The sequence below is a fragment of the Somniosus microcephalus genome, chromosome 15, assembly GCF_052327205.1.
Source record: "Somniosus microcephalus isolate GS21.2 chromosome 15, FLI_Smic_1.0, whole genome shotgun sequence".
NCBI lineage: Eukaryota > Metazoa > Chordata > Chondrichthyes > Squaliformes > Somniosidae > Somniosus > Somniosus microcephalus.
In genome coordinates, this window is record NC_141001.1 from 30,322,457 (window position 1) to 30,344,576 (window position 22,120).

General features: G+C 53.8%; 1 protein-coding gene across 9 annotated transcripts in view; it reads right to left on the minus strand.

Moving 5' to 3' along the window:
• The window catches only part of LOC147106607 (activating molecule in BECN1-regulated autophagy protein 1-like), a 514,247-nt gene that overhangs the window by 380,103 nt on the left and 112,024 nt on the right, over nt 1-22,120 (minus strand). For all 9 annotated transcript variants that reach the window (XR_015080961.1, XM_086007600.1, XM_086007606.1 and 6 more), the window contains exon 8: nt 9,246-9,332. Coding sequence is in view for 8 of the 9 variants with exons in the window: in XM_086007600.1 (XP_085863726.1) it covers nt 9,246-9,332 (87 nt within the window). In the remaining variant the exon portion in view is untranslated. The remainder of the gene's footprint in view (nt 1-9,245; nt 9,333-22,120) is intronic.

Here is a 22,120-nt window from a genome sequence, read left to right on the forward strand (position 1 = left end):
TCCCCGCTCTCTCCCCTCTCCCCTCTCCCGCTCTCTCCCCTCTCCCCCTCCCCGCTCTCTCCCCTCTCCCCTCTCCCCCTCCCCGCTCTCTCCCCTCTCCCCTCTCCCCCTCCTCGCTCTCTCCCCTCTCCCCTCTCCCCCTCCCCGCTCTCCCCTCTCCCCTCCCTCTCCCCTCTCCCCCTCCCGCTCCTCCCCTCTCCCCCTCCCCGCTCTCTCCCTCTCCCCTCTCCCGCTCCCCGCTCTCTCCCTCTCCCCCTCCCCGCTCTCTCCCCTCTCCCCCTCCCCGCTCTCTCCCCCTCCCCTCTCTCTCCCCTCTCCCCTCCCCGCTCCTCCCCTCTCCCTCTCCCCTCCCCGCTCCCCTCTCCCCTCTCCCCTCTCCCCCTCCCCGCTCTCTCCCCTCTCCCCTCCCCGCTCTCTCCCCTCTCCCTCTCCCCCTCTCTCTCCCCTCTCCCCTCCCGCTCTCTCCCCTCTCCCCCTCCCCGCTCTCTCCCCTCTCCCCCTCCCTCCCCTCTCCCCTCTCCCCCTCCCCGCTCTCCCCTCTCCCCTCTCCCCCTCCCCGCTCTCTCCCCCTCCCCGCTCTCTCCCCTCTCCCCCTCCCCGCTCTCTCCCCTCTCCCCCCCCGCTCTCTCCCTCTCCCCCTCCCCGCTCTCTCCCCTCTCCCCCTCCCCGCTCTCTCCCCTCTCCCCCTCCCCGCTCTCTCCCCTCTCCCCCTCCCCGCTCTCTCCCCTCTCCCCTCCCCGCTCTCTCCCCTCTCCCCCTCCCCGCTCTCTCCCCCTCTCCCCTCTCCCCCCCGCTCTCCCCTCCCCGCTCTCCCCTCTCCCCCTCCCCGCTCTCTCCCCTCTCCCCCTCCCCGCTCTCTCCCCTCTCCCCCTCCCCGCTCTCTCCCCTCTCCCCTCTCCCCGCTCTCTCCCCTCTCCCCTCCCGCTCTCTCCCCTCCCGCTCTCTCCCGCTCTCTCCCCTCCCCGCTCTCTCCCCTCTCCCCCTCCCCGCTCTCTCCCCTCTCCCCCTCCCCGCTCTCTCCCCTCTCCCCCTCCCCGCTCTCTCCCCTCTCCCCCTCCCCGCTCTCTCCCCTCTCCCCCTCCCCCGCTCTCTCCCCTCTCCCCGCTCTCTCCCCTCTCCCCCTCCCCGCTCTCTCCCCTCCCCCTCCCCCTCTCCCCCTCCCCGCTCTCTCCCCTCTCCCCCTCCCCTCCCGCTCTCTCCCCTCTCCCCTCCCCGCTCTCTCCCCTCTCCCCTCTCCCCGCTCTCTCCCCTCTCCCCCTCCCCGCTCTCTCCCCTCCCCCCTCCCCGCTCTCTCCCCTCTCCCCCTCCCCGCTCTCTCCCCTCTCCCGCCTCTCCCCTCTCCCCTCCCCTCTCCCCTCCCCCTCCCCGCTCTCCCCTCTCCCCCTCCCCGCTCTCTCCCCTCTCCCCTCCCCGCTCTCTCCCCTCCCCGCTCTCTCCCCTCTCCCCTCTCCGCTCTCTCCCCTCTCCCCTCTCCCCCCTCTCCCCTCCCGCTCGCTCCCCTCTCCCCTCCCCGCTCTCCTCTCCCTCCCGCTCTCTCCCCTCTCCCCCTCCCCGCTCTCTCCCTCTCCCCTCCCCCTCCCGCTCTCTCCCCTCTCCCCCTCCCCGCTCTCTCCCTCTCCCCTCCCCGCTCTCTCCCCTCTCCCCCTCCCCGCTCTCTCCCCTCTCCCCCTCCCCGCTCTCTCCCCTCTCCCCTCCCCTCTCCCCCTCCCCTCTCTCCCCTCTCCCCTCTCCCCTCCCCGCTCTCTCCCCTCACCCCCTCCCCTCTCCCTCTCCCGCTCTCTCCCCTCTCCCCCTCCCGCTCTCTCCCCTCTCCCCCTCCCCGCTCTCTCCCTCTCCCCTCTCCCCTCCCCGCTCTCCCCCTCCCCGCTCTCCCCCTCTCCCCCTCCCCGCTCTCTCCCCTCTCCTCCCTCCCCGCTCTCTCCCCTCTCCCCCTCCCCGCTCTCTCCCCTCTCCCCCTCCCCGCTCTCTCCCTCTCCTCCTCCGCTCTCCCCTCCCCGCTCTCTCCCCTCTCCCCCTCCCCGCTCTCTCCCTCTCCCCCTCCCCGCTCTCTCCCCTCCCCGCTCTCTCCCCTCTCCCCCTCCCGCTCTCTCCCCTCTCCCCTCCCCGCTCTCTCCCCTCTCCCCCTCCCCGCTCTCTCCCCTCTCCCCCTCCCCGCTCTCTCCCCTCTCCCCCTCCCCGCTCTCTCCCCTCTCCCCCTCCCCGCTCTCTCCCTCTCCCCTCCCCGCTCTCTCCCCTCTCCCCTCTCCCCTCCCCGCTCTCTCCCCTCTCCCCCTCCCCGCTCTCTCCCTCTCCCCCTCCCCGCTCTCTCCCCTCTCCCCCTCCCCGCTCTCCCCTCCCCCCCCCGCTCTCTCCCCTCTCCCCTCCCCGCTCTCTCCCTCTCCCCCTCCCCGCTCTCTCCCCTCTCCCCTCCCCGCTCTCTCCCCTCTCCCCCTCCCCGCTCTCTCCCCTCCCGCTCTCCCCCTCCCCGCTCTCTCCCCTCTCCCCCTCCCCGCTCTCTCCCCTCTCCCTCCCCGCTCTCTCCCCTCTCCCTCTCCCGCTCTCTCCCCTCTCCCCCTCCCCGCTCTCTCCCCTCTCCCCCTCCCCGCTCTCTCCCCTCTCCCCCTCCCCGCTCTCTCCCCTCTCCCCCTCCCCGCTCTCTCCCCTCTCCCCCTCCCCGCTCTCTCCCCTCTCCCCCTCCCCGCTCTCTCCCCTCTCCCCCTCCCCGCTCTCTCCCCTCTCCCCCTCCCCGCTCTCTCCCCTCTCCCCCTCCCCGCTCTCTCCCCTCTCCCCCTCCCCGCTCTCTCCCCTCTCCCCCTCCCCGCTCTCTCCCCTCTCCCCCTCCCCGCTCTCTCCCCTCTCCCCCTCCCCGCTCTCTCCCCTCTCCCCCTCCCCGCTCTCTCCCCTCTCCCCCTCCCCGCTCTCTCCCCTCTCCCCCTCCCCGCTCTCTCCCCTCTCCCCCTCCCCGCTCTCTCCCCTCTCCCCCTCCCCGCTCTCTCCCTCTCCCCCTCCCCGCTCTCTCCCCTCTCCCCCTCCCCGCTCTCTCCCCTCTCCCCCTCCCCGCTCTCTCCCCTCTCCCCCTCCCCGCTCTCTCCCCTCTCCCCCTCCCCGCTCTCTCCCCTCTCCCCCTCCCCGCTCTCTCCCCTCTCCCCCTCCCCGCTCTCTCCCCTCTCCCCCTCCCCGCTCTCTCCCCTCTCCCCCTCCCCGCTCTCTCCCCTCTCCCCCTCCCCGCTCTCTCCCCTCTCCCCCTCCCCGCTCTCTCCCCTCTCCCCCTCCCCGCTCTCTCCCCTCTCCCCCTCCCCGCTCTCTCCCCTCTCCCCCTCCCCGCTCTCTCCCCTCTCCCCCTCCCGCTCTCTCCCCTCTCCCCCTCCCCGCTCTCTCCCCTCTCCCCCTCCCCGCTCTCTCCCCTCTCCCCCTCCCCGCTCTCTCCCCTCTCCCCCTCCCCGCTCTCTCCCCTCTCCCCCTCCCCGCTCTCTCCCCTCTCCCCCTCCCCGCTCTCTCCCCTCTCCCCCTCCCCGCTCTCTCCCCTCTCCCCCTCCCCGCTCTCTCCCCTCTCCCCCTCCCCGCTCTCTCCTCTCTCCCTCTCCCCCTCCCGCTCTCTCCCCTCTCCCCCTCCCCGCTCTCTCCCCTCTCCCCCTCCCCGCTCTCTCCCTCTCCCCCTCCCCGCTCTCTCCCCTCTCCCCCTCCCCGCTCTCTCCCCTCTCCCCCTCCCCGCTCTCTCCCCTCTCCCCCTCCCCGCTCTCTCCCCTCTCCCCTCTCGCTCTCTCCCTCTCCCCCTCCCCGCTCTCTCCCTCTCCCCCTCCCGCTCTCTCCCTCTCCCCCTCCCGCTCTCCCCTCTCCCCCTCCCCGCTCTCTCCCCTCTCCCCCTCCCCGCTCTCTCCCCTCTCCCCCTCCCCGCTCTCTCCCCTCTCCCCTCCCCTCCCGCTCTCTCCCCTCTCCCCCTCCCCGCTCTCTCCCCTCTCCCCCTCCCCGCTCTCTCCCTCTCCCCCTCCCCGCTCTCTCCCCTCTCCCCCTCCCGCTCTCTCCCCTCTCCCCTCCCCGCTCTCTCCCCTCTCCCCTCCCCGCTCTCTCCCCTCTCCCCCTCCCCGCTCTCTCCCTCTCCCTCCCTCCCCGCTCTCTCCCTCTCCCCCTCCCCGCTCTCTCCCCTCTCCCCTCCCGCTCTCTCCCCTCTCCCCTCTCTCCCCTCTCCCTCTCTCCTCTCTCCTCTCTCCTCTCTCCTCTCTCCTCTCTCCTCTCTCCTCTCCTCTCTCCTCTCTCCCCCACCCCGCTCTCTCCTCTCTCCTCTCTCCTCTCTCCCCCTCCCCGCTCTCTCCCTCTCCCTCTCCCCTCTCCCCTCTCCCCTCTCCCCTCTCCTCTCTCCTCTCTCCTCTCTCCTCTCTCCCCCTCCCCGCTCTCTCCTCTCTCTCCTCTCCCCCTCCCCGCTCTCTCCTCTCTCCCCTCTCCTCTCTCCCCCTCCCCGCTCTCTCCTCTCTCCCCCTCCCCGCTCTCTCCTCTCTCCTCTCTCCCCCTCCCTCCTCTCCTCTCTCCTCTCTCCCGCTCTCTCCTCTCTCCCCCTCCCGCTCTCTCCTCTCTCCCCCTCCCGCTCTCTCCTCTCTCCTCTCTCCCCCTCCCCGCTCTCTCCTCTCTCCTCTCTCCTCTCTCCCCTCCCCGCTCTCTCCTCTCTCCTCTCTCCCCCTCCCCGCTCTCTCCTCTCCCCCTCCCCGCTCTCTCCTCTCTCCTCTCTCCCCCTCCCCGCTCTCTCCTCTCTCCTCTCCCCCTCCCCGCTCTCTCCTCTCTCCTCTCTCCCTCTCCCCCTCCCCGCTCTCCTCTCTCCTCTCTCCTCTCTCCTCTCTCCTCTCTCCTCTCTCCTCTCTCCTCTCTCCTCTCTCCTCTCTCCTCTCCCCTCTCTCCCCTCTCTCCTCTCTCCCCCTCCCCGCTCTCTCCTCTCTCCTCTCTCCCCCTCCCCGCTCTCTCCTCTCTCCTCTCTCCCCCTCCCCGCTCTCTCCTCTCTCCTCTCTCCCCCTCCCCGCTCTCTCCTCTCTCCTCTCTCCCCCTCCCCGCTCTCTCCTCTCTCCTCTCTCCCCCTCCCCGCTCTCTCCTCTCTCTCCTCTCTCCTCTCTCCCCTCTCCCCCTCCCCGCTCTCTCCTCTCTCCTCTTCCCCCTCCCCGCTCTCTCCTCTCTCCTCTCTCCTCTCTCCCCCTCCCCGCTCTCTCCTCTCTCCCCCTCCCCGCTCTCCTCTCTCCTCTCTCCCCTCTCCCCCTCCCCGCTCTCTCCTCTCTCCTCTCCCCCTCTCTCCTCTCTCCTCTCTCTCCCCCTCCCCGCTCTCTCCGCTCTCTCCGCTCTCTCCGCTCTCTCCGCTCTCTCCGCTCTCTCCGCTCTCCTCTCTCCTCTCTCCTCTCTCCTCTCTCCTCTCTCCTCTCTCCCCCTCCCCGCTCTCTCCTCTCTCCTCTCTCCTCTCTCCCCCTCCCCGCTCTCTCCTCTCTCCTCTCTCCTCTCTCCCCCTCCTCGCTCTCTCCTCTCTCCCCTCTCCCCCTCCCCGCTCTCTCCTCTCTCTTCTCTCCCCCTCCCCGCTCTCTCCTCTCTCCCCTCTCCCCCTCCCCGCTCTCTCCTCTCTCTTCTCTCCTCTCTCCCCTCTCCCCCTCCCCGCTCTCTCCTCTCCCCCTCCCCGCTCTCTCCTCTCTCCTCTCCTCGCTCTCTCCTCTCTCCTCTCTCTCTCCTCTCTCCGCTCTCTCCTCTCTCTCCGCTCTCTCCTCGCTCTCCCCTCTCTCCCCTCTCTCCCCGCTCTCCCCGCTCTCCCCGCTCTCCCCGCTCTCCCCGCTCTCCCCGCTCTCCCCGCTCTCCCCTCTCTCCCCTCTCTCCCCTCTCTCCCCTCTCTCCCCTCTCTCCCCTCTCTCTCCTCTCTCTCCTCTCTCCCCTCTCTCCCCGCTCTCCCCGCTCTCCCCGCTCTCTCCGCTCTCTCCGCTCTCTCCTCTCTCTCCTCTCTCTCCTCTCTCTCCGCTCTCCCCTCTCTCTCCGCTCTCCCCGCTCTCCCCGCTCTCTCCTCTCTCCCCGCTCTCCCCGCTCTCTCCTCTCTCTCCGCTCTCCCCGCTCTCTCCTCTCTCTCCGCTCTCCCCGCTCTCTCCTCTCTCCCCCTCCCCGCTCTCTCCTCTCTCCTCTCCCCGCTCTCCCCGCTCTCTCCTCTCTCCCCCTCCCCGCTCTCCCCGCTCTCTCCTCTCTCCCCCTCCCCGCTCTCCCCGCTCTCTCCTCTCTCCCCCTCCCCGCTCTCCCCGCTCTCTCCTCTCTCCCCCTCCCCGCTCTCCCCGCTCTCTCCGCTCTCCCCGCTCTCCCCGCTCTCCCCGCTCTCTCCGCTCTCTCCGCTCTCCCCTCTCTCTCCTCTCTCCCCGCTCTCCCCGCTCTCTCCTCTCTCCCCCTCCCCGCTCTCTCCTCTCTCCCCCTCCCCGCTCTCTCCTCTCTCCCCCTCCCCGCTCTCTCCTCTCTCCCCCTCCCCGCTCTCTCCTCTCTCCCCCTCCCCGCTCTCTCCTCTCCCCCTCCCTGCTCTCTCCTCTCTCCCCCTCCCTGCTCTCTCCTCTCTCCCCCTCCTCTCTCCCCCTCCTCTCTCCCCCTCCCTGCTCTCTCCTCTCTCCCCCTCCCTGCTCTCTCCTCTCTCCCCCTCCCTGCTCTCTCCTCTCTCCCCCTCCCTGCTCTCTCCTCTCTCCCCCTCCCTGCTCTCTCCTCTCTCCCCCTCCCTGCTCTCTCCTCTCTCCTCTCTCCCCCTCCCTGCTCTCTCCTCTCTCTCCCCCTCCCTGCTCTCTCCTCTCTCTCCCCCTCCCTGCTCTCTCCTCTCTCTCCCCCTCCCTGCTCTCTCCTCTCTCTCCCCCTCCCTGCTCTCTCCTCTCTCCCCCTCCCTCCTCTCTCCCCCTCCCTGCTCTCTCCCTCCTCTCTCCCCCTCCCTCTCCTCCTCTCCTCCCCCTCCTCTCCCCTCCCTGCTCTCTCCTCCTCTCCCCCTCCCTGCTCTCTCCTCTCTCCCCCTCCCTGCTCTCTCCTCTCTCCCCCTCCCTGCTCTCTCCTCTCTCCCCCTCCCTGCTCTCTCCTCTCTCCCCCTCCCTGCTCTCTCCTCTCTCTCCCCCTCCCTGCTCTCTCCTCTCTCTCCCCCTCCCTGCTCTCTCCTCTCTCTCCCCCTCCCTGCTCTCTCCTCTCTCTCCCCTCCCTGCTCTCTCCTCTCTCTCCCCTCCCTGCTCTCTCCTCTCTCTCCCCCTCCCTGCTCTCTCCTCTCTCTCCCCCTCCCTGCTCTCTCCTCTCTCTCCCCCTCCCTGCTCTCTCCTCTCTCTCCCCCTCCCTGCTCTCTCCTCTCTCTCCCCCTCCCTGCTCTCTCCTCTCTCTCCCCCTCCCTGCTCTCTCCTCTCTCTCCCCCTCCCTGCTCTCTCCTCTCTCTCCCCCTCCCTGCTCTCTCCTCTCTCTCCCCCTCCCTGCTCTCTCCTCTCTCTCCCCCTCCCTGCTCTCTCCTCTCTCTCCCCCTCCCTGCTCTCTCCTCTCTCTCCCCCTCCCTGCTCTCTCCTCTCTCTCCCCCTCCCTGCTCTCTCCTCTCTCTCCCCCTCCCTGCTCTCTCCTCTCTCTCCCCCTCCCTGCTCTCTCCTCTCTCTCCCCCTCCCTGCTCTCTCCTCTCTCTCCCCCTCCCTGCTCTCTCCTCTCTCCCCCTCCCTGCTCTCTCCTCTCTCCCCCTCCCTGCTCTCTCCTCTCTCCCCCTCCCTGCTCTCTCCTCTCTCCCCCTCCTGCTCTCTCCTCTCTCCCCCCACCCTCTCCTCTCTCCCCCTCCTCTCTCCCCCTCCCTGCTCTCTCCTCTCTCCCCCTCCCTGCTCTCTCCTCTCTCCCCCTCCCTGCTCTCTCCTCTCCCCCTCCCTGCTCTCTCCTCTCCCCCTCCCTGCTCTCTCCTCTCCCCCTCCCTGCTCTCTCCTCTCCCCCTCCCTGCTCTCTCCTCTCCCCCTCCCTGCTCCCCTTTCGCTCTGCCTGGTCTAAACACTGCATTTGGCTCAGCTCCCCATGTGCTACACCACAAGAGATTTCTGTACTCACTTTTCATAATGAATTACAGATCTTCTCACTCACTCACTCTCTCTAATTCAGTAATTTATATTTGAGTAAACACTAAAAGAAATTAGTTTCTTGCCACAAACCCATTCTTGATGTAACTCACCCGATAGCGGGGAGGAGACCAGAAAAGTTTACTTCGTTAACTGGAGGCCTGGGACTAGTCTTAGGACTAGACATCCCAACGCTCCTGTGAAGTACCTTGGGACGTTTTACTCTGTTAAAAGTGCTATATAAATGCAAGTTGTTGCTCATAATCCTGTATATTACCTTTAATTATGTGTGAATAATGCATGGGTTAGATGCATGTTATATGATCTTAGGTTTTTATCTTGTGTCCTCTTAAAGTGGCATTACTTCCAATGATTGTGTGACGTGTGTTTTTTTTTAATATAAAGTGGAGCAGGAACAAAAGCAAAACGGACGATAAGCAAGCAGCTACTTGGAAAGTTCTAAACTTCAGACAACTCAGGAGAACCATAAGCTATTAACTGGCCAAGCACCACCTTCAAATGTCAATCAAAGGATCTGCTCACAACACTCAGGAATACAATTACACCAGACAGATACAGCGAGAACCTAAACTGACTATTTTGAACTCAACAGTTGATGATTACGTGCCCAAAAGACCTCTAAGTAATTCACCTTTTAATATGGCTAAACACAAAAAATCCAAGTCAGAGAGCATTCTTCCTAAACCAAAAAGAATCTAGCAGAATAGTCTATTTTATATCTACTACAGAAACGACACACACAAAGACCTTCATATATTAGCTACCAGCAATTTCGACTATTCAATATATGATTGGCATGTTAACTCTCAAAAAACCGTGGCATCTTACTGTGCTTCACAGATTTGATAACTTCAAATATAACAGCAAATTTATTTGCACTAAGTAAAACATGCGATCCTTTTACCATTATTGCTCATCCTTTTCATTGGACTCATTTCCCCCCACTAACTAGAATAAGTAGGGCCAAAGGATCTGATCTATGATTAATGGAACCAGAGCTCCTTTAGAGTGGAGAATCCGTCATCCAAAAGAGAGAATTAGAGAAAATTAAGCAAAATAAAAGCAATTTAAAAATTGGCATGCAGGACACATGGCACAGTAGGTGAAGCACATAACATCATTGCACATGAAAAATGAAATGTACTTTTACCAGAATTAGTAGATTAATAAATAAAAGTGGCTGCAGTGTAGGAGAATAGCAGCTAGCCTTACCTGGCTGGATCTGGGTAAATTGGATGCTCTCTTGACCCAGAACCATCGTTTCGAGACAGAGAAATAAGGGAGGACTCCAACAGTCGCCTACAGAAGTTAAACAAGACAGTTTCAGGTAACTTGCTGAATAAATAGGAATGCCAAACAGTTACTCTAATAAATCTAATGCTTATTATAGTTTAATTTCTCCTACTTTGAACAGCCATTGCTCAAGTGCTCAAAATATTAGCCCAAGTTTAATTTCCAAATTTCAAAAGGGTCGGTTTACAGTATAATTGATTTTTGGTCCCAAGCCTCACTTCCGTTTAAGGCACCAGCTCATGCTATAGCTTCATAGCCGCTGGAAGCCGTCAGATAGCCTGCACAATGGCTGTCCTTTTGTGAGCTTTGACAGTTAGTTACTTTGGGAGCGTCACAACCAAACCCTATGGCCCAGAATTCATGGTCAGCGGCGAAGCTCACTGCTGACCTCGAAAATAACTGCCCATAAAGATCTAGCGATGTCTATAGCGTGAATTTCAGCTCTCCTGATCTTAGCCAAATCAAGTGACTCTCCAACATCCAGCAACAGTGATGTCATGAAGCAGGTTGAGCAGCCAATCACTTTGAAGAATTCTCAGACAGCAAACCAGGAAGTAAAAATGCAGATATTCTAATTTAGTTTTTATAAATTTTAGAGAGCGCAAAATAAAGATTGGGTCATACACATAGGATTAAGGTGGAAGTGGAAATATCAAACAATTTTTACAAAATTATTTTTAAAAACCATGCAAAATTTTACATTCCACAAATAAAAAAGTTTTTCAGGGCCATAACGGTTATTCAGCTGTCAATAGGCCGTTAAAAACCCAATTACACCGCTTTCAACAAGGGTCAACTTTTTCGGGGGGTTTTAACAGCGACATTCCAGCGTAATAGGGGAAGTTCACAACCTTCTGGGTGATTTGAAGTGATTGCCGGCTCTGGGGAGTTAAGCAATGCAACGGTGGTGGAGCAGGGAGCGGCTGACCGCAAGTTCTGCATTTCCGCATTTACATGCACACGCGCCAAATCCTGAAGTTGCTGTCAGTTTCACAAGGGTAATGATGACGAACGCTCAGTTTCGCCATTCATTACCACCACAAAATCCAGGCCTATATTTTCCTCTCCCAATACTGGACAGCAATAAGGAGCAGGAACTCTTGATAATTTCCTCCTCCCATTCCCCCACCCCCTGCTCATTAATTACAGCATTCCCACTTGTGCATGGGCTGAGATCAGTGACCTCAGCACAGGAACCTTCCTGGCCTCTGTGGTTTACTTAACGTACACTGGCCCACTGAGTTACTAGAAGGCTACAATTTGAACATTCAAACTAAACGAGCTGAAACAAAAAGATGCAGATGCTGTCAATTTGAAACAAAAACAGAAAATGCTACAAACACAGCTGGTCAGTCAGCATCTGTGGAGAGAACAGGCGAGTTACCGTTTCAGGTGTAGTCCCTTCATTAGAACAGGATCTACACTGAAAACGTTAACTCATATGTTCACTACATAGGTGCTGACTGATCGAGTGTTTACAGCATTTTCTATTTTTACTTCATTCGAAGTACATGGCAGTTTTCTGCCACAACAATCTCCAAATGCTCGAACATAATTCAGTGCATCGTTATTTATGAAGTGCCCCCTCAGAAAAAGTGACTCATTTTAAAATGTAAAACGGTTAGATGTTTATAAGCAGCAATGTGAAACAGCCAGTGAACTCGCCAGTCAAATGGAACATGTTTTATTCTGAAAGATGTAACACACAAAAATACTTCCAAAATTAACAGGTGGAGGAAATGTAAGTTTCAGGGGACAGTTTGGCCCCAGCACAAGGGCATGAAACGGTTAAACTTCGAGGCACAGAAAAGGTGCCAGTCATCAAAGTCTGCAGTTCTTGGAGAACACATTGATACTGGACAATGAAAGCTTTGACTCATGATTAACTCTGAAAAGGACACGGACATTGAACTGTGAGGCCTTGAATCACGATTGGTTTCAATGGGAAAAATTAACATCTGGACAATGCTCGGAGTTTAACTGAAACAATGTGGGTCACGATCGACTTACTGACACGAATGGAAGACACACTAGTCCCGAGCAGACAATCAGCCAACCGCCCATCAACAGTAACAGAAATCACATTGAATATGCGTTACAGAGAGCGGGAGAGGAGATAAGGAGTTATCTTCGATCTCACAGCTCTCTCTACCTCTGGTGATTGAATTACAGGTTGACAAAGTGTGAATGTCGGACAGTTCAGCAAACTGACAACCGAAACTGATTGGGGGAGGCCCAGCTATGGGGCCAGGTGACTGAAGAACTAGAAGAAGGAGTGACATTGACCTGTGGACTGCTGCAGTCAGGTGAAGAAGCACGGGGGACCGGTCACCTCCAGATCCAGGGCCTATAATCAACATCGGTAACGACCAGCCGCATGGGTGATTGTAAGTTTCAGCCAAATCTCGAAGGGGTTTTTGTCTGTCGTTTGTTGGTTTTGATAAACTAACAGTTTTGGGTTGAGCCTAAACCTTTGTGCCATGTATATTTTGTTCCTGTAAATCCAGAGTCCAAGAATCCTTGTAAGGCATATGGGAACTAAACACCTTACAGATCGCCAAAGGAGATTTCAGTTCTATTCTGTCCCCAACCTATTGAATTTAAACTCATACTCAAATCCCTCTATGGCTTCACGCCACCCAATCTCTGCAATTCACAGCCTTCCATTCTCTCCCAGACACTTGGGTTCTTGGGTGCATTCCTCCTCTCTTTGTCCAACCACTGCTGGAGGAACTTCCTTCACCAGCCTAATCCCACTTTCCAGCTCTTGGTCCGTCGCCCTGTAGGTTACAGCACTTCAAGTGCATATCCAAGTACTTTTTTAAAATGCGATCAGCGTTTCTGCATCTACCACCCTTTCAGGCAGTGAGTTCCAGACCCCCACCACCTTCTGGGTGAAAAAAGTTCTCCACTACCCTCTAATCCTTCTACCAATTACTTTAAATTCTCCAGTCTAGGCAACATCCTTGTAAATCTCCTCTGTACCCTCTCTAGTGCAATCACATCTTTCCTGTAATGTGGTGACCAGAACTGTATGCAGTACTCGAACTGTGGCCTAACTAGATGTTTTATGCAGTTCTAGCATAGCCTCCCTGCTCTTATATTCTATGCCTCTGCTAATAAAGGAAAGTATCCCATATGCCTTCTTACCCACCTTATCTACCTGTCCTGCTACCTTCAGGGATCTGTGGACATACACTCCAAGGTCCCGCTGTTCCTCTATGCTTCTCAGTATCTTATTGTGTATTCCCTTACCTTGTTAGCTCTCCCCAAATGCATTACCTCACACTTCTCCCGAATGAATTCAATTTGCCACTTTTCTGTCCACCTGACCAGTCCATTAATACCTTCCTGCGGTCTACAGCTTTCTTCCTCACTATCAACCACACAGCCAATTTTTGTATCATCTGCAAACTCCTACACGTAAGTCTAAATCATTGACATATACCACAAAAAGCAAGGGACCTAGTACTGAGCCCTGCGGAACCCCACTGGAAACGGCCTCCGAGTCACAAAAACATCCATCGATTATTACCATTTGCTTCCTGCCACTAAGTCAATTTTGGATCCAACTCACCACTTTGCCTTGGATCCCATAGGCTTTTACTTTTCTGACCAGTCTGCCATGTGAGACCTTGTCAAAAGCCATGCTAAAATCCATATAGACTACATCAAATGTGCTACCCTCATCAACCCTCCTTGTTAACTCCTCAAAAAATTCAAATCAAATTAGTCAGACTCAACCATTCCTTAACAAATCCATGTCCTTGATTAATCTGTGCCTTTCTAAATGACGATTATGATGTTTATCTGTGTATTTATTCTCCACCCCCTGTACAGCACATTGGGACTTTTTCTACTTTAAATGCACTACATGTTGCATTTTGTTGTTCTGAAAACTATGACACAAAAACATGAAAACCACAACAAAGGACGGAGTTCATCATTTTCCACATATTATGAAGACACAAAGATTAAAAATATAAATTAGGCTAGTGAAATTCCCTTACCACACAGCACATCAAATGTTGTTAAGATTGACTGAATTATTTACACTTTGTTTACAAAAGACCAATTCAAAGTAAATCGAATCTTAAACCATAGTTAAGCCTGCAGCAAGGCGTGGGTGTTTGTTAGGTTTCCTTTCAAATCAAATCAAATCCTCCAATATACATGGTGTGTCAGTTCAGTTTGATTAAGCAATTTGGACTGAATTCAAATGAATTATGTCTGTATAAAGCTTTTTGTTTTATTATGCAAGAAATGCAACCACAGTTAGCATTACTGTGCTTAGTTTACTGCAACACTTCTAATAATAAAACAATCCCCAAGAACTTGCAAAACTAACAAATGCTAATATTAATGAATAACTCTATTTACCATAGTCTGTATTGAACTTGCTCTGTTGGCAGTGACTGATAAAGATTTGTTGTTATACACATCAACGCCAGTATTAGCTGGTCATTGGTGCCAGATCTATACCATCTGATGACACCTCGTCTGAAAATTCATGGTCCAATATCAACATCCTAATATCACAGCTCCATGTAAAGCAGAGGTCAAATTCTTGCCATTTCAAAATCTCAAAGTAATGTGAATTAAACCAACATACCAAGTTCAGGTCCAGCTAAACCAAGTGTTGTGAATAAAATTGGTGAGCTCGAGGCACAAATTGCTATGGGGAGGATACGCTGTACCAGCATCAACAGAAACATAGCTTAGGTTAGTGCTGGACTGGAGCCAAACATTCCTGGTTGCAAGATATATGGGAGTGAGAGAGTAAGAAAAAAGGGAGCAGGGGGCGACAGTGTTAATAAAAAATTACAGGACAAGAGAAGATATAGGAGATGGTGCAAAAGTTGAATCCATTTGTTTAGAGATCAGGAATGAAAAGGGAACTCTATTGGAAGTATATCATAAACGACCAAACAATGGAAAGGAGATGGAGTAACAGATATGTAAACAAATGAGATAAAATGTACAACACGGGAGCCATAATAACGTGACCTTAATTATCCAAAGATAGACTGGGGTAAAAGTAATGTCAAGTGGCCAAGCAATGCGTCCAGACTTGCCTTCTAGATCAGCACAAGTTTACTCCAAGGAAAGAGACAGTGCTGGATCACATTCTAAGAAATTAAGCGGGGTAATTAGACAATGCAAGGGTAGTGGAATAACTGGCAAATCATAAAAATGGTTTTAATAGAAAAGTGCAGAATGAGGAGGAACAGTCAGTCAGTGATAAAGATACCTGATCAGAGAAAGGAAATAAATCTAGGAGACAAAAGAGAAACTAGTTTATAGATTTTCCAAAGGCATCTGGTAAGGTGGCACGTAGAAAGTTTCTTCATAAAATTAAGGTGCGTTGGATTAAAAGGGGATAGGACAGCAAGGATAAAAACAGTAGTGGTTAATGAATGTTCTTTGGACTTGAAAGAAGTAAACTGTGTCCCAGAGAGTCAGTATTGCGACCACTGCTCTGGACTTGGGTATGGGGCACGATATCAACATGGGCATACAACACAAAAATAGGTAGGGTAGTTAACTGTGAAGACAGCTGTATGCAACTTCAGCAAAGTATGGTCAGGTTAGTGATTGGGCAGATAGATGTCAAATGAAATTGTATGTGGAGAAATGTGAGAGAATACATTTTAGGAGGAGAAATAAGGCGAGGAAATGTACAATAAATGATCAGGTTTTAAAATGAATAGAGGAACAGAGACACGTCAGGGTTAAGCTCCGCACATCTTTTAAAAGTGGGCAGACAAGTTAATAAAACTGCAAAAAAAAAAATGCATATGAGTCCTAGGTTTTATACAGAAGTACACAGACTACAAAAACAAAGAGGTAATGTTAAACCTATACAATCACTGGTTAGGCCACAGTTAGAATATTGGGTCCAGCTGTGGGCCCTCTATTTCAGGAAGGGTGGGCCCTCTATTTCAGGAAGGGTGGGCCCTCTATTTCAGGAAGGGTGGGCCCTCTATTTCAGGAAGGGTGGGCCCTCTATTTCAGGAAGGGTGGGCCCTCTATTTCAGGAAGGGTGGGCCCTCTATTTCAGGAAGGGTGGGCCCTCTATTTCAGGAAGGGTGGGCCCTCTATTTCAGGAAGGGTGTTAAGACCATGGAGAGGGTGCAGAAGAAATTCACTACTACTATGGATGAGAAGTTTTAGTTCTAAGGGGAAAAAAAGAGAAAAACTTTATTATAATAGAAAAGATTAAGAGGAGATCTGATGCAGGTGTTCAAAATGATAAAAGGCTTAGATAAAGGAAATCAGAAAAAAACTATTTCCATTGGTCAGTCAGTCAGTTACTGGAAGGCATAAATTTAAAACAGCCACTAAAAGAACTAAGGGAGAAGTTAGGAGTCAGTCAGGGGCACCGAGCAGATCCAGTGAAAGGACACCTATGCAACAGTAATAGCTGATCCTTGATCATTTTGTCAACTATCTTTCTATTACCTATTGCAAACATGCCTGTTCAGAATCATACATGTGCTGATTTGACACCAGATTAAGTCGGTAGTATTTAGTATCATTGTCTCGTAAAATGTAGAGGCCCCAAACCGAACCTTTGCACAGGACCCTGCAAGGCAAACACCAGTCCTGCCTGTGGAATGGGACCGAGTGGATGAAGAGCCAGCACATCCACACCACATCAAATGGCCCCACTTTGTGCTGTAAAATTCTGCACCTATATTTCCACCTTAATGTGTTACAGTTAAATGCAGCAAAAGGTCCCTTTTGGACTTGAATTCAGAATTACTTCCTCAAACAACAGCAATGGTGTAGTGGGTTAGCATAGTGCTGCTTCAGTGCAGACAGCTAAGTTCAAATCTAGCCCAGATCAACCACAGCCCCCATCTCTGGTAGTCTTCTGGTTCCGACGTGAGGTTATTCACTTTGGTAGGAAGAATAGAAAAAAAAGTATTTTCTAAATGGTGAGAAACTATTAAATATTGGTGTTCAGGAGGTATTTGGGCATCCTAGTAGACAAAACAAAGTTAACATGCAGGTGAAGCAAGCAATTAGGAAGGCAAATGGCTTGATGGCCTTTACTGCAAGGGCGTTAGAGTATAAAAGCAAGGCAGTCTTGCTGCAACTGTGAAGGAAAGAGGGAAAGAAGGAAAGAGGGAAAGGAGAGGGGGGAAGAAGGAAAGATTTGCATTTATATAGCACCTTTCACGACCACCGGACGTCCCAAAGCGCTTTACAGCCAATGAAGTACTGTGCACAGTTTTGTTCTCTTTACCCAAGGAAAATAGACTTGCCTTAGAGGCAGTGCAACAAAGGTTCACCAGATTGATTCCTTCAGTGAGAGGGTTGTCCTATGAGGAGAGATTGAGTAGAATGGGCCTATACTCTCCGAGAGAGCTTGACAGGGTAGATGCTGAGAGGCGGTTTCCCCTGGCTGGAGTCTAGAACTAGGGGACATAGTCTCTGGACAAGGGGTTGGCCATTCAGGACCGAGATGATGAGAAATTGTTTCACTCAGAGGGTTGTGAATCTTTGAAATTCACTGCCTCAGAGGGCTGTGGATGCTGAGTCATTGAGTATATTCAAGGCTGAGATCGATAGATTTTTGGATACTAAAGGAATCAAGGGGTGTGGGGATCGGGTGGGAAAGTGGATTTGAGGTCAAAGATCAGCCATGATCTTATTGAATGGTGGAGCAGGATCGAGGGGCTGCATGGCCTATTCCTGCTCCTAGTTCTTATGAAATGGCTTTGGGATGCATTCAACCAGAACATGTATTGTGGGTGAGCTTAATGCATAGGATGGGCTGTAATTTGCAGTAGTAATATCCTTACTCAAGGTGCTTGGTTTAGGAATTGTAAATAACATTGGTAGAGTAATGGCTGCTCTTTTGGAGGTTGGGTCAAAGTTGAGGGCACTTTACTGTACTCAACTTCTCCTACACTTGACTTGGATGTGATAATGAACACCAAGCGTATTCCATTCCCCAGCATCAGCAATAGTCACTCTGAGGAACACAAAAATTGGTCTGTAATTTAAAATTTGAGCCAAGGTAAAGGTGCATGTACACATTCATTCAGCCTGAAACTGTTCAAATAATGCTTACGGGTTGAACAACATAGAAGCCACAAGACTCAGCAAGACACCGAGTGCACAATAACTAGACTAACACGAAGGAGGGAGGAGGACAGTAGGAGTATGTTTGTGTGTGTGTGCTAGGCCGAGGTAGCAGAGCCTGGTCTCCAATTGTCTTGGATCCCCTTGCCATTGGACCAAGACCTTGCTCTGTCAAGCCTGTGTAGTAGCTGGTGTGCATCGGCCACACCACGTTAAAAAGAATTCATGCACAGTCATCTTCCACCCTTTAAAATGAAGTTCGGGACCTGGAACGTCAGGACCCTCATGGACAACCCCAACAGTGACAGACCGGAACGCCGTACTGCTTTCGTTGCCCGGGAGCTCAGACGTTTCGACATTGACATCGTCGCCTTAAGTGAGACCCGGCAGGCAGAGGAAGGCCAGCTCAAGGAGCAAGGTGGTGGCTACACCTTCTTCTGGAAAGGCAAAACTGAAGAAGAACGCCGCCTCCATGGGGTAGGCTTCACCATAAAAAATGAACTGGTGGGGCATCTCAGAGACTCTCCTAGCGGTATAAACGAGCGTCTCATGACTCTTCGGCTCACCCTAGCCCGCAGCCAGTGCGCTACGGTCATCAGTGCGACGCCCCAACACTGGAAGCCACAGGCAAGACCAAAGAGGAATTCTACTCCAGCCTCGAACAATCCCTGTCGCGAGTTCCAACGGGCGACAAGCTGATCCTCCTTGGCGACTTTAACGCCAGAGTTGAAAAGGACACAGACCTCTGGGGAGGTGCGATCGGCAGAGAGGGGGTAGGGAAAGCCAACTCCAACGGTACCCTCCTCCTGTCAAAATGCTTAGAACATGGCCTTGTCATAACCAACACCTTGTTCCGTCAGAGAGACAAGTACAAGGCTTCATGGCAGCATCCTCTGCTGGACTACGTCATCGTCCGAGCAAGGGACCGCAAGGGCGTCCGCATCATCCGCGCCATGACAGGAGCTGATGACTGCTGGACAGACCACTGCCTAATCCGCTCTGTCATCTCCATCAATGTAGCCCCAAAACAGTGGCGGCAGCAGAAACAATGCCGCAAGAAAATTAACGCTAGAGCACTCAAAGACCCCGCAAAGAAAGCCCTATTCAGCCTGTGTCTCACAAACAACCTGACGACTCCCAGTGATGCAGAGACACAGAGTGCCCACAGCGCCTGGTCTGCACTCTAGGCCTCCATAATCAGCACCTGTGAAGAGACGCTCGGTCACTCAACCAGGAAACACCAAGACTGGTTCAACGAGAACGACCAGGAGATCCAGGAGCTAATAAGTCGCAAGCGCAAGGCATTCCTGATCTGGAAACAGCAACAGAACTCGAGAGCAAGAAAGCAGCTCCATAGAAGCCTGAAGGCCGAGGTCCAACAAAAAACTCACGACCTAAAGAACAGATGGTGGGTGGAGAAAGCGCAGGAGATCCAGCAGCAGGCCGACAACCACGAAATGCGTGGATTCTTTAGCGCAGTCAAGACCATCTACGGCCCAAGCACCCAAGGCCCTACTCCACTGCGGGCCAAGAATGGAGAGATGCTCATCAAGGACAGAGAGGCAGTCCGTGCCTGCTGGAAGGAGCACTTAGAAGATCTCCTTAACCGAGACTGTCTTCGACGTGAGTGTCCTCAACTCCATCCCACAGCATGCTACCCGCCACCACCTCAGCACAACCCCAGCCTGGCATGAGGTTGAAAAGGCCATCCGACAACTGAAGAACAACAAGGCCTCAGGAGCAGATGGAATCCCCGCCGAGACACTAAAGCATGGCGGAGAAGCACTACTGGCGCGAATTCATGAACTAATTTCTCTTATCTGTAAGGAGGAGAGCATGCCAGGAGATCTCAGAGATGTTGTAATTGTGACCATCTTCAAGAAAGGTGACAAGTCCGATTGCGGTAATTAGAGAAGTTTCCCTGCTGTCTACCACAGGGAAAGTCATCGCAAGAATCCTCTTCAATCGCCTCCTCTCAGTGGCCGAAGAGCTCCTCCCAGAGTCACAATGCGGATTCCGCCCACTAAGGGGCACAATGGACGTGATCTTCACCGCACGTCAATTACAAGAGAAATGCAAGGAACAGCACCAACCGCTGTACATGGCCTTCTTTGATCTCACAAAGGCCTTCGACACTGTCAACCGCGAGGGATTATAGAGTGTCCTCCTCAAATTCGGCTGGCCTCAAAATTGTGTCACCATCCTCTGCCTGCTTCACGACGACATGCAAGCCGTGATCCTGACCAACGGTTCCACCACAGACCCAATTCACATACAGACCGGGGTCAAGCAAGGCTGTGTCATCGCACCAACGCTCTTCTCGATCTTCCTTGCGGCAATGCTCCATCTCACCCTCAGTAAGCTCCCCACTGGAGTGGAGCAAATTTACAGAACAAACGGGAAACTGTTCAACCTCCGTCGCATCCAGTCCAGATCCAAGGTCGTCCCATCCTCTGTCGTCAAATTACAGTATGCAGACGACGCTTGCGTCTGTGCTCACTCGGACGTCGAACTCCAAACCTTCGTCAACACCTTCACCAAAGCGTACGAGAGCCTGGGCCTTACACTAAACATCTGTAAGGCAAAGGTCCTCTATCAACCTGCCCCCGCCACACAGTACTGCCCCCCGATTATCAAAATCCATGACAAGGCCTTGGACAACGTGGACCACTTTCCATACCTCGGGAGCTTACTGTCAACAAGGGCAGACGTCGATGACGAAGTCCAACACCGCCTTCAGTGTGCCAGTGCAGCCTTCGGTCACCTGAGGAAGAGAGTGTTTGAAGACCAGGACCTCAAACCCGGCACTAAGCTCATGGTCTACAGAGCAGCAGTGATACCCACCCTGCTGTATGCCTCAGAGACATGGACCATGTACAGCAGGCACCTCAAAGCACTGGCGAGGTACCACCAACGCTGCCTCCGCAAGATCCTGCAAATCCATTGGCTGGATAGGCGCACCAACATCAGTGTTCTTGCTCAGGTCAACATCGAAGCTTTGACCACGCTCAATCAGCTCCGATGGACAGGTCACATTGTCCGCATGCCCGATACGAGACTCCCAAAACAAGCACTCTACTCGGAGCTCCGGCACGGCAAGAGCCCCCCAGGTGGGCAGAGGAAATGCTTCAAGGACACCCTCCTTGAAAAAGTGTAACATCCCCATCGACACCTGGGAATCCCTGGCCCAAGACCGCTCAAAGTGGAGGAGAAGGAAGGCGCCGAACACCTCAAGTCTCTTTGCCGGGAGCAAGCGGAAGGAGCGCACGTCAACCCAAGCACCTCACCCACCCGCCCCTTCAACCACCGTCTGCCCCACCTGTGACAGAGACTGTCGGTCCCGCATTGGATGCATTTTTAATGTGGAAGCAAGTCATCCTCGGTTCTGGAGGGACTGCCTGAGAAGAACACGATGCAGAAAATATTCCACAACAATAAGTCAGCAATGTATTATCCTTGTAGTCCTTTTCAGTAGTTTTTGATGGAAATTACACAGATGACCCTCAGGAAGCTTCTATAGCCTCTCAAAGAAATATAGAATCTCGTTTTATTACTGTGAGTTTATTGAACTGCTGGTTCTTATACCTCTAATGGACACTATACGCAACAAAATTTCTGATTTAGTCCCTCAATTCTTGTCTGCCTTCAAAATTTCCTCACTGAGCTGGGTTTTTTTTTGTGGGGGGGGGGGGGGTGGGGATGGAGGGAAAAGGAACAAATGGTATTGGCCCTGGAATTCTCCAGTCATTATGAACAGAAAGAAACTGTTAAATTTCTACCCATGCAATATCAGCTCTTCAAAATTGAAGCTCATCTTTTTCTATAATATGAAATGATAGATTAAAGACTTACATTCATATCTTCGTCACCCAAACGTAAATTTCTAATTCTGAATCATCAGATATTTAATTCATACAGCATACTTTTGACATCTGGTTTCACTGGTAAAGCAGATTATAGCTCTGGATTGGGCAAGAGCCGTTTTGAATTCCTTTGCAATTCAAGTTAAAGCTACTGGTTCTAAATTGCATGCTGTTTTTCCACAGGACCTGTTGGGATGGAACGTCCTTAAAGGTTGTGGGTATTACTGTTCACGTGCTTTGACTATTCCCATTTTCAATTGACAAATTTCTGCTTCATGTTGCATCTCTACATTGAATATCACTCATTTTCTCAGGCAACGCATATTCATCGAACAAGAGTATCCACCAGGTCGCCTGGTACAACACAGAGGGCAGTTTGAGGGCAACGTTCCATCATTATTCAGTTTCACAGCACGCGTAAATTTTTCCATTAATAAAGCCAGTCCGGGCTGCACAAGACTGGCAGACAGCTGCCGCACAGCTTATAGGGAATGTTAGTTTTGGTGGGGGGTTGGGGGGCGATGGAGGATGGAACTGTCACACAAAAATGAACAATGAGAAAAGCATCCAACAACAGAAAACAATGCTAACTTTCACTAACAAAGTTTGTGATTGTAATCAGTCGAGTGAAATCCAGTTCCATCCAACTGAAGACAATGGGCCTCCTCATGGGTGCAATGCAGTGTATTGGCATCGCTCCACCTTTGTCGGCCGTGCCTTCAGCTGCCTTGACCCGAATCCCTTCCCTAAACCTCTCTACCTCTCTTTCCTCCTTTAAGACGCTCCTTAAAACCTACCTCTGACCAAATCTTATGCGGCTCAGTGTCAAATTTTGTT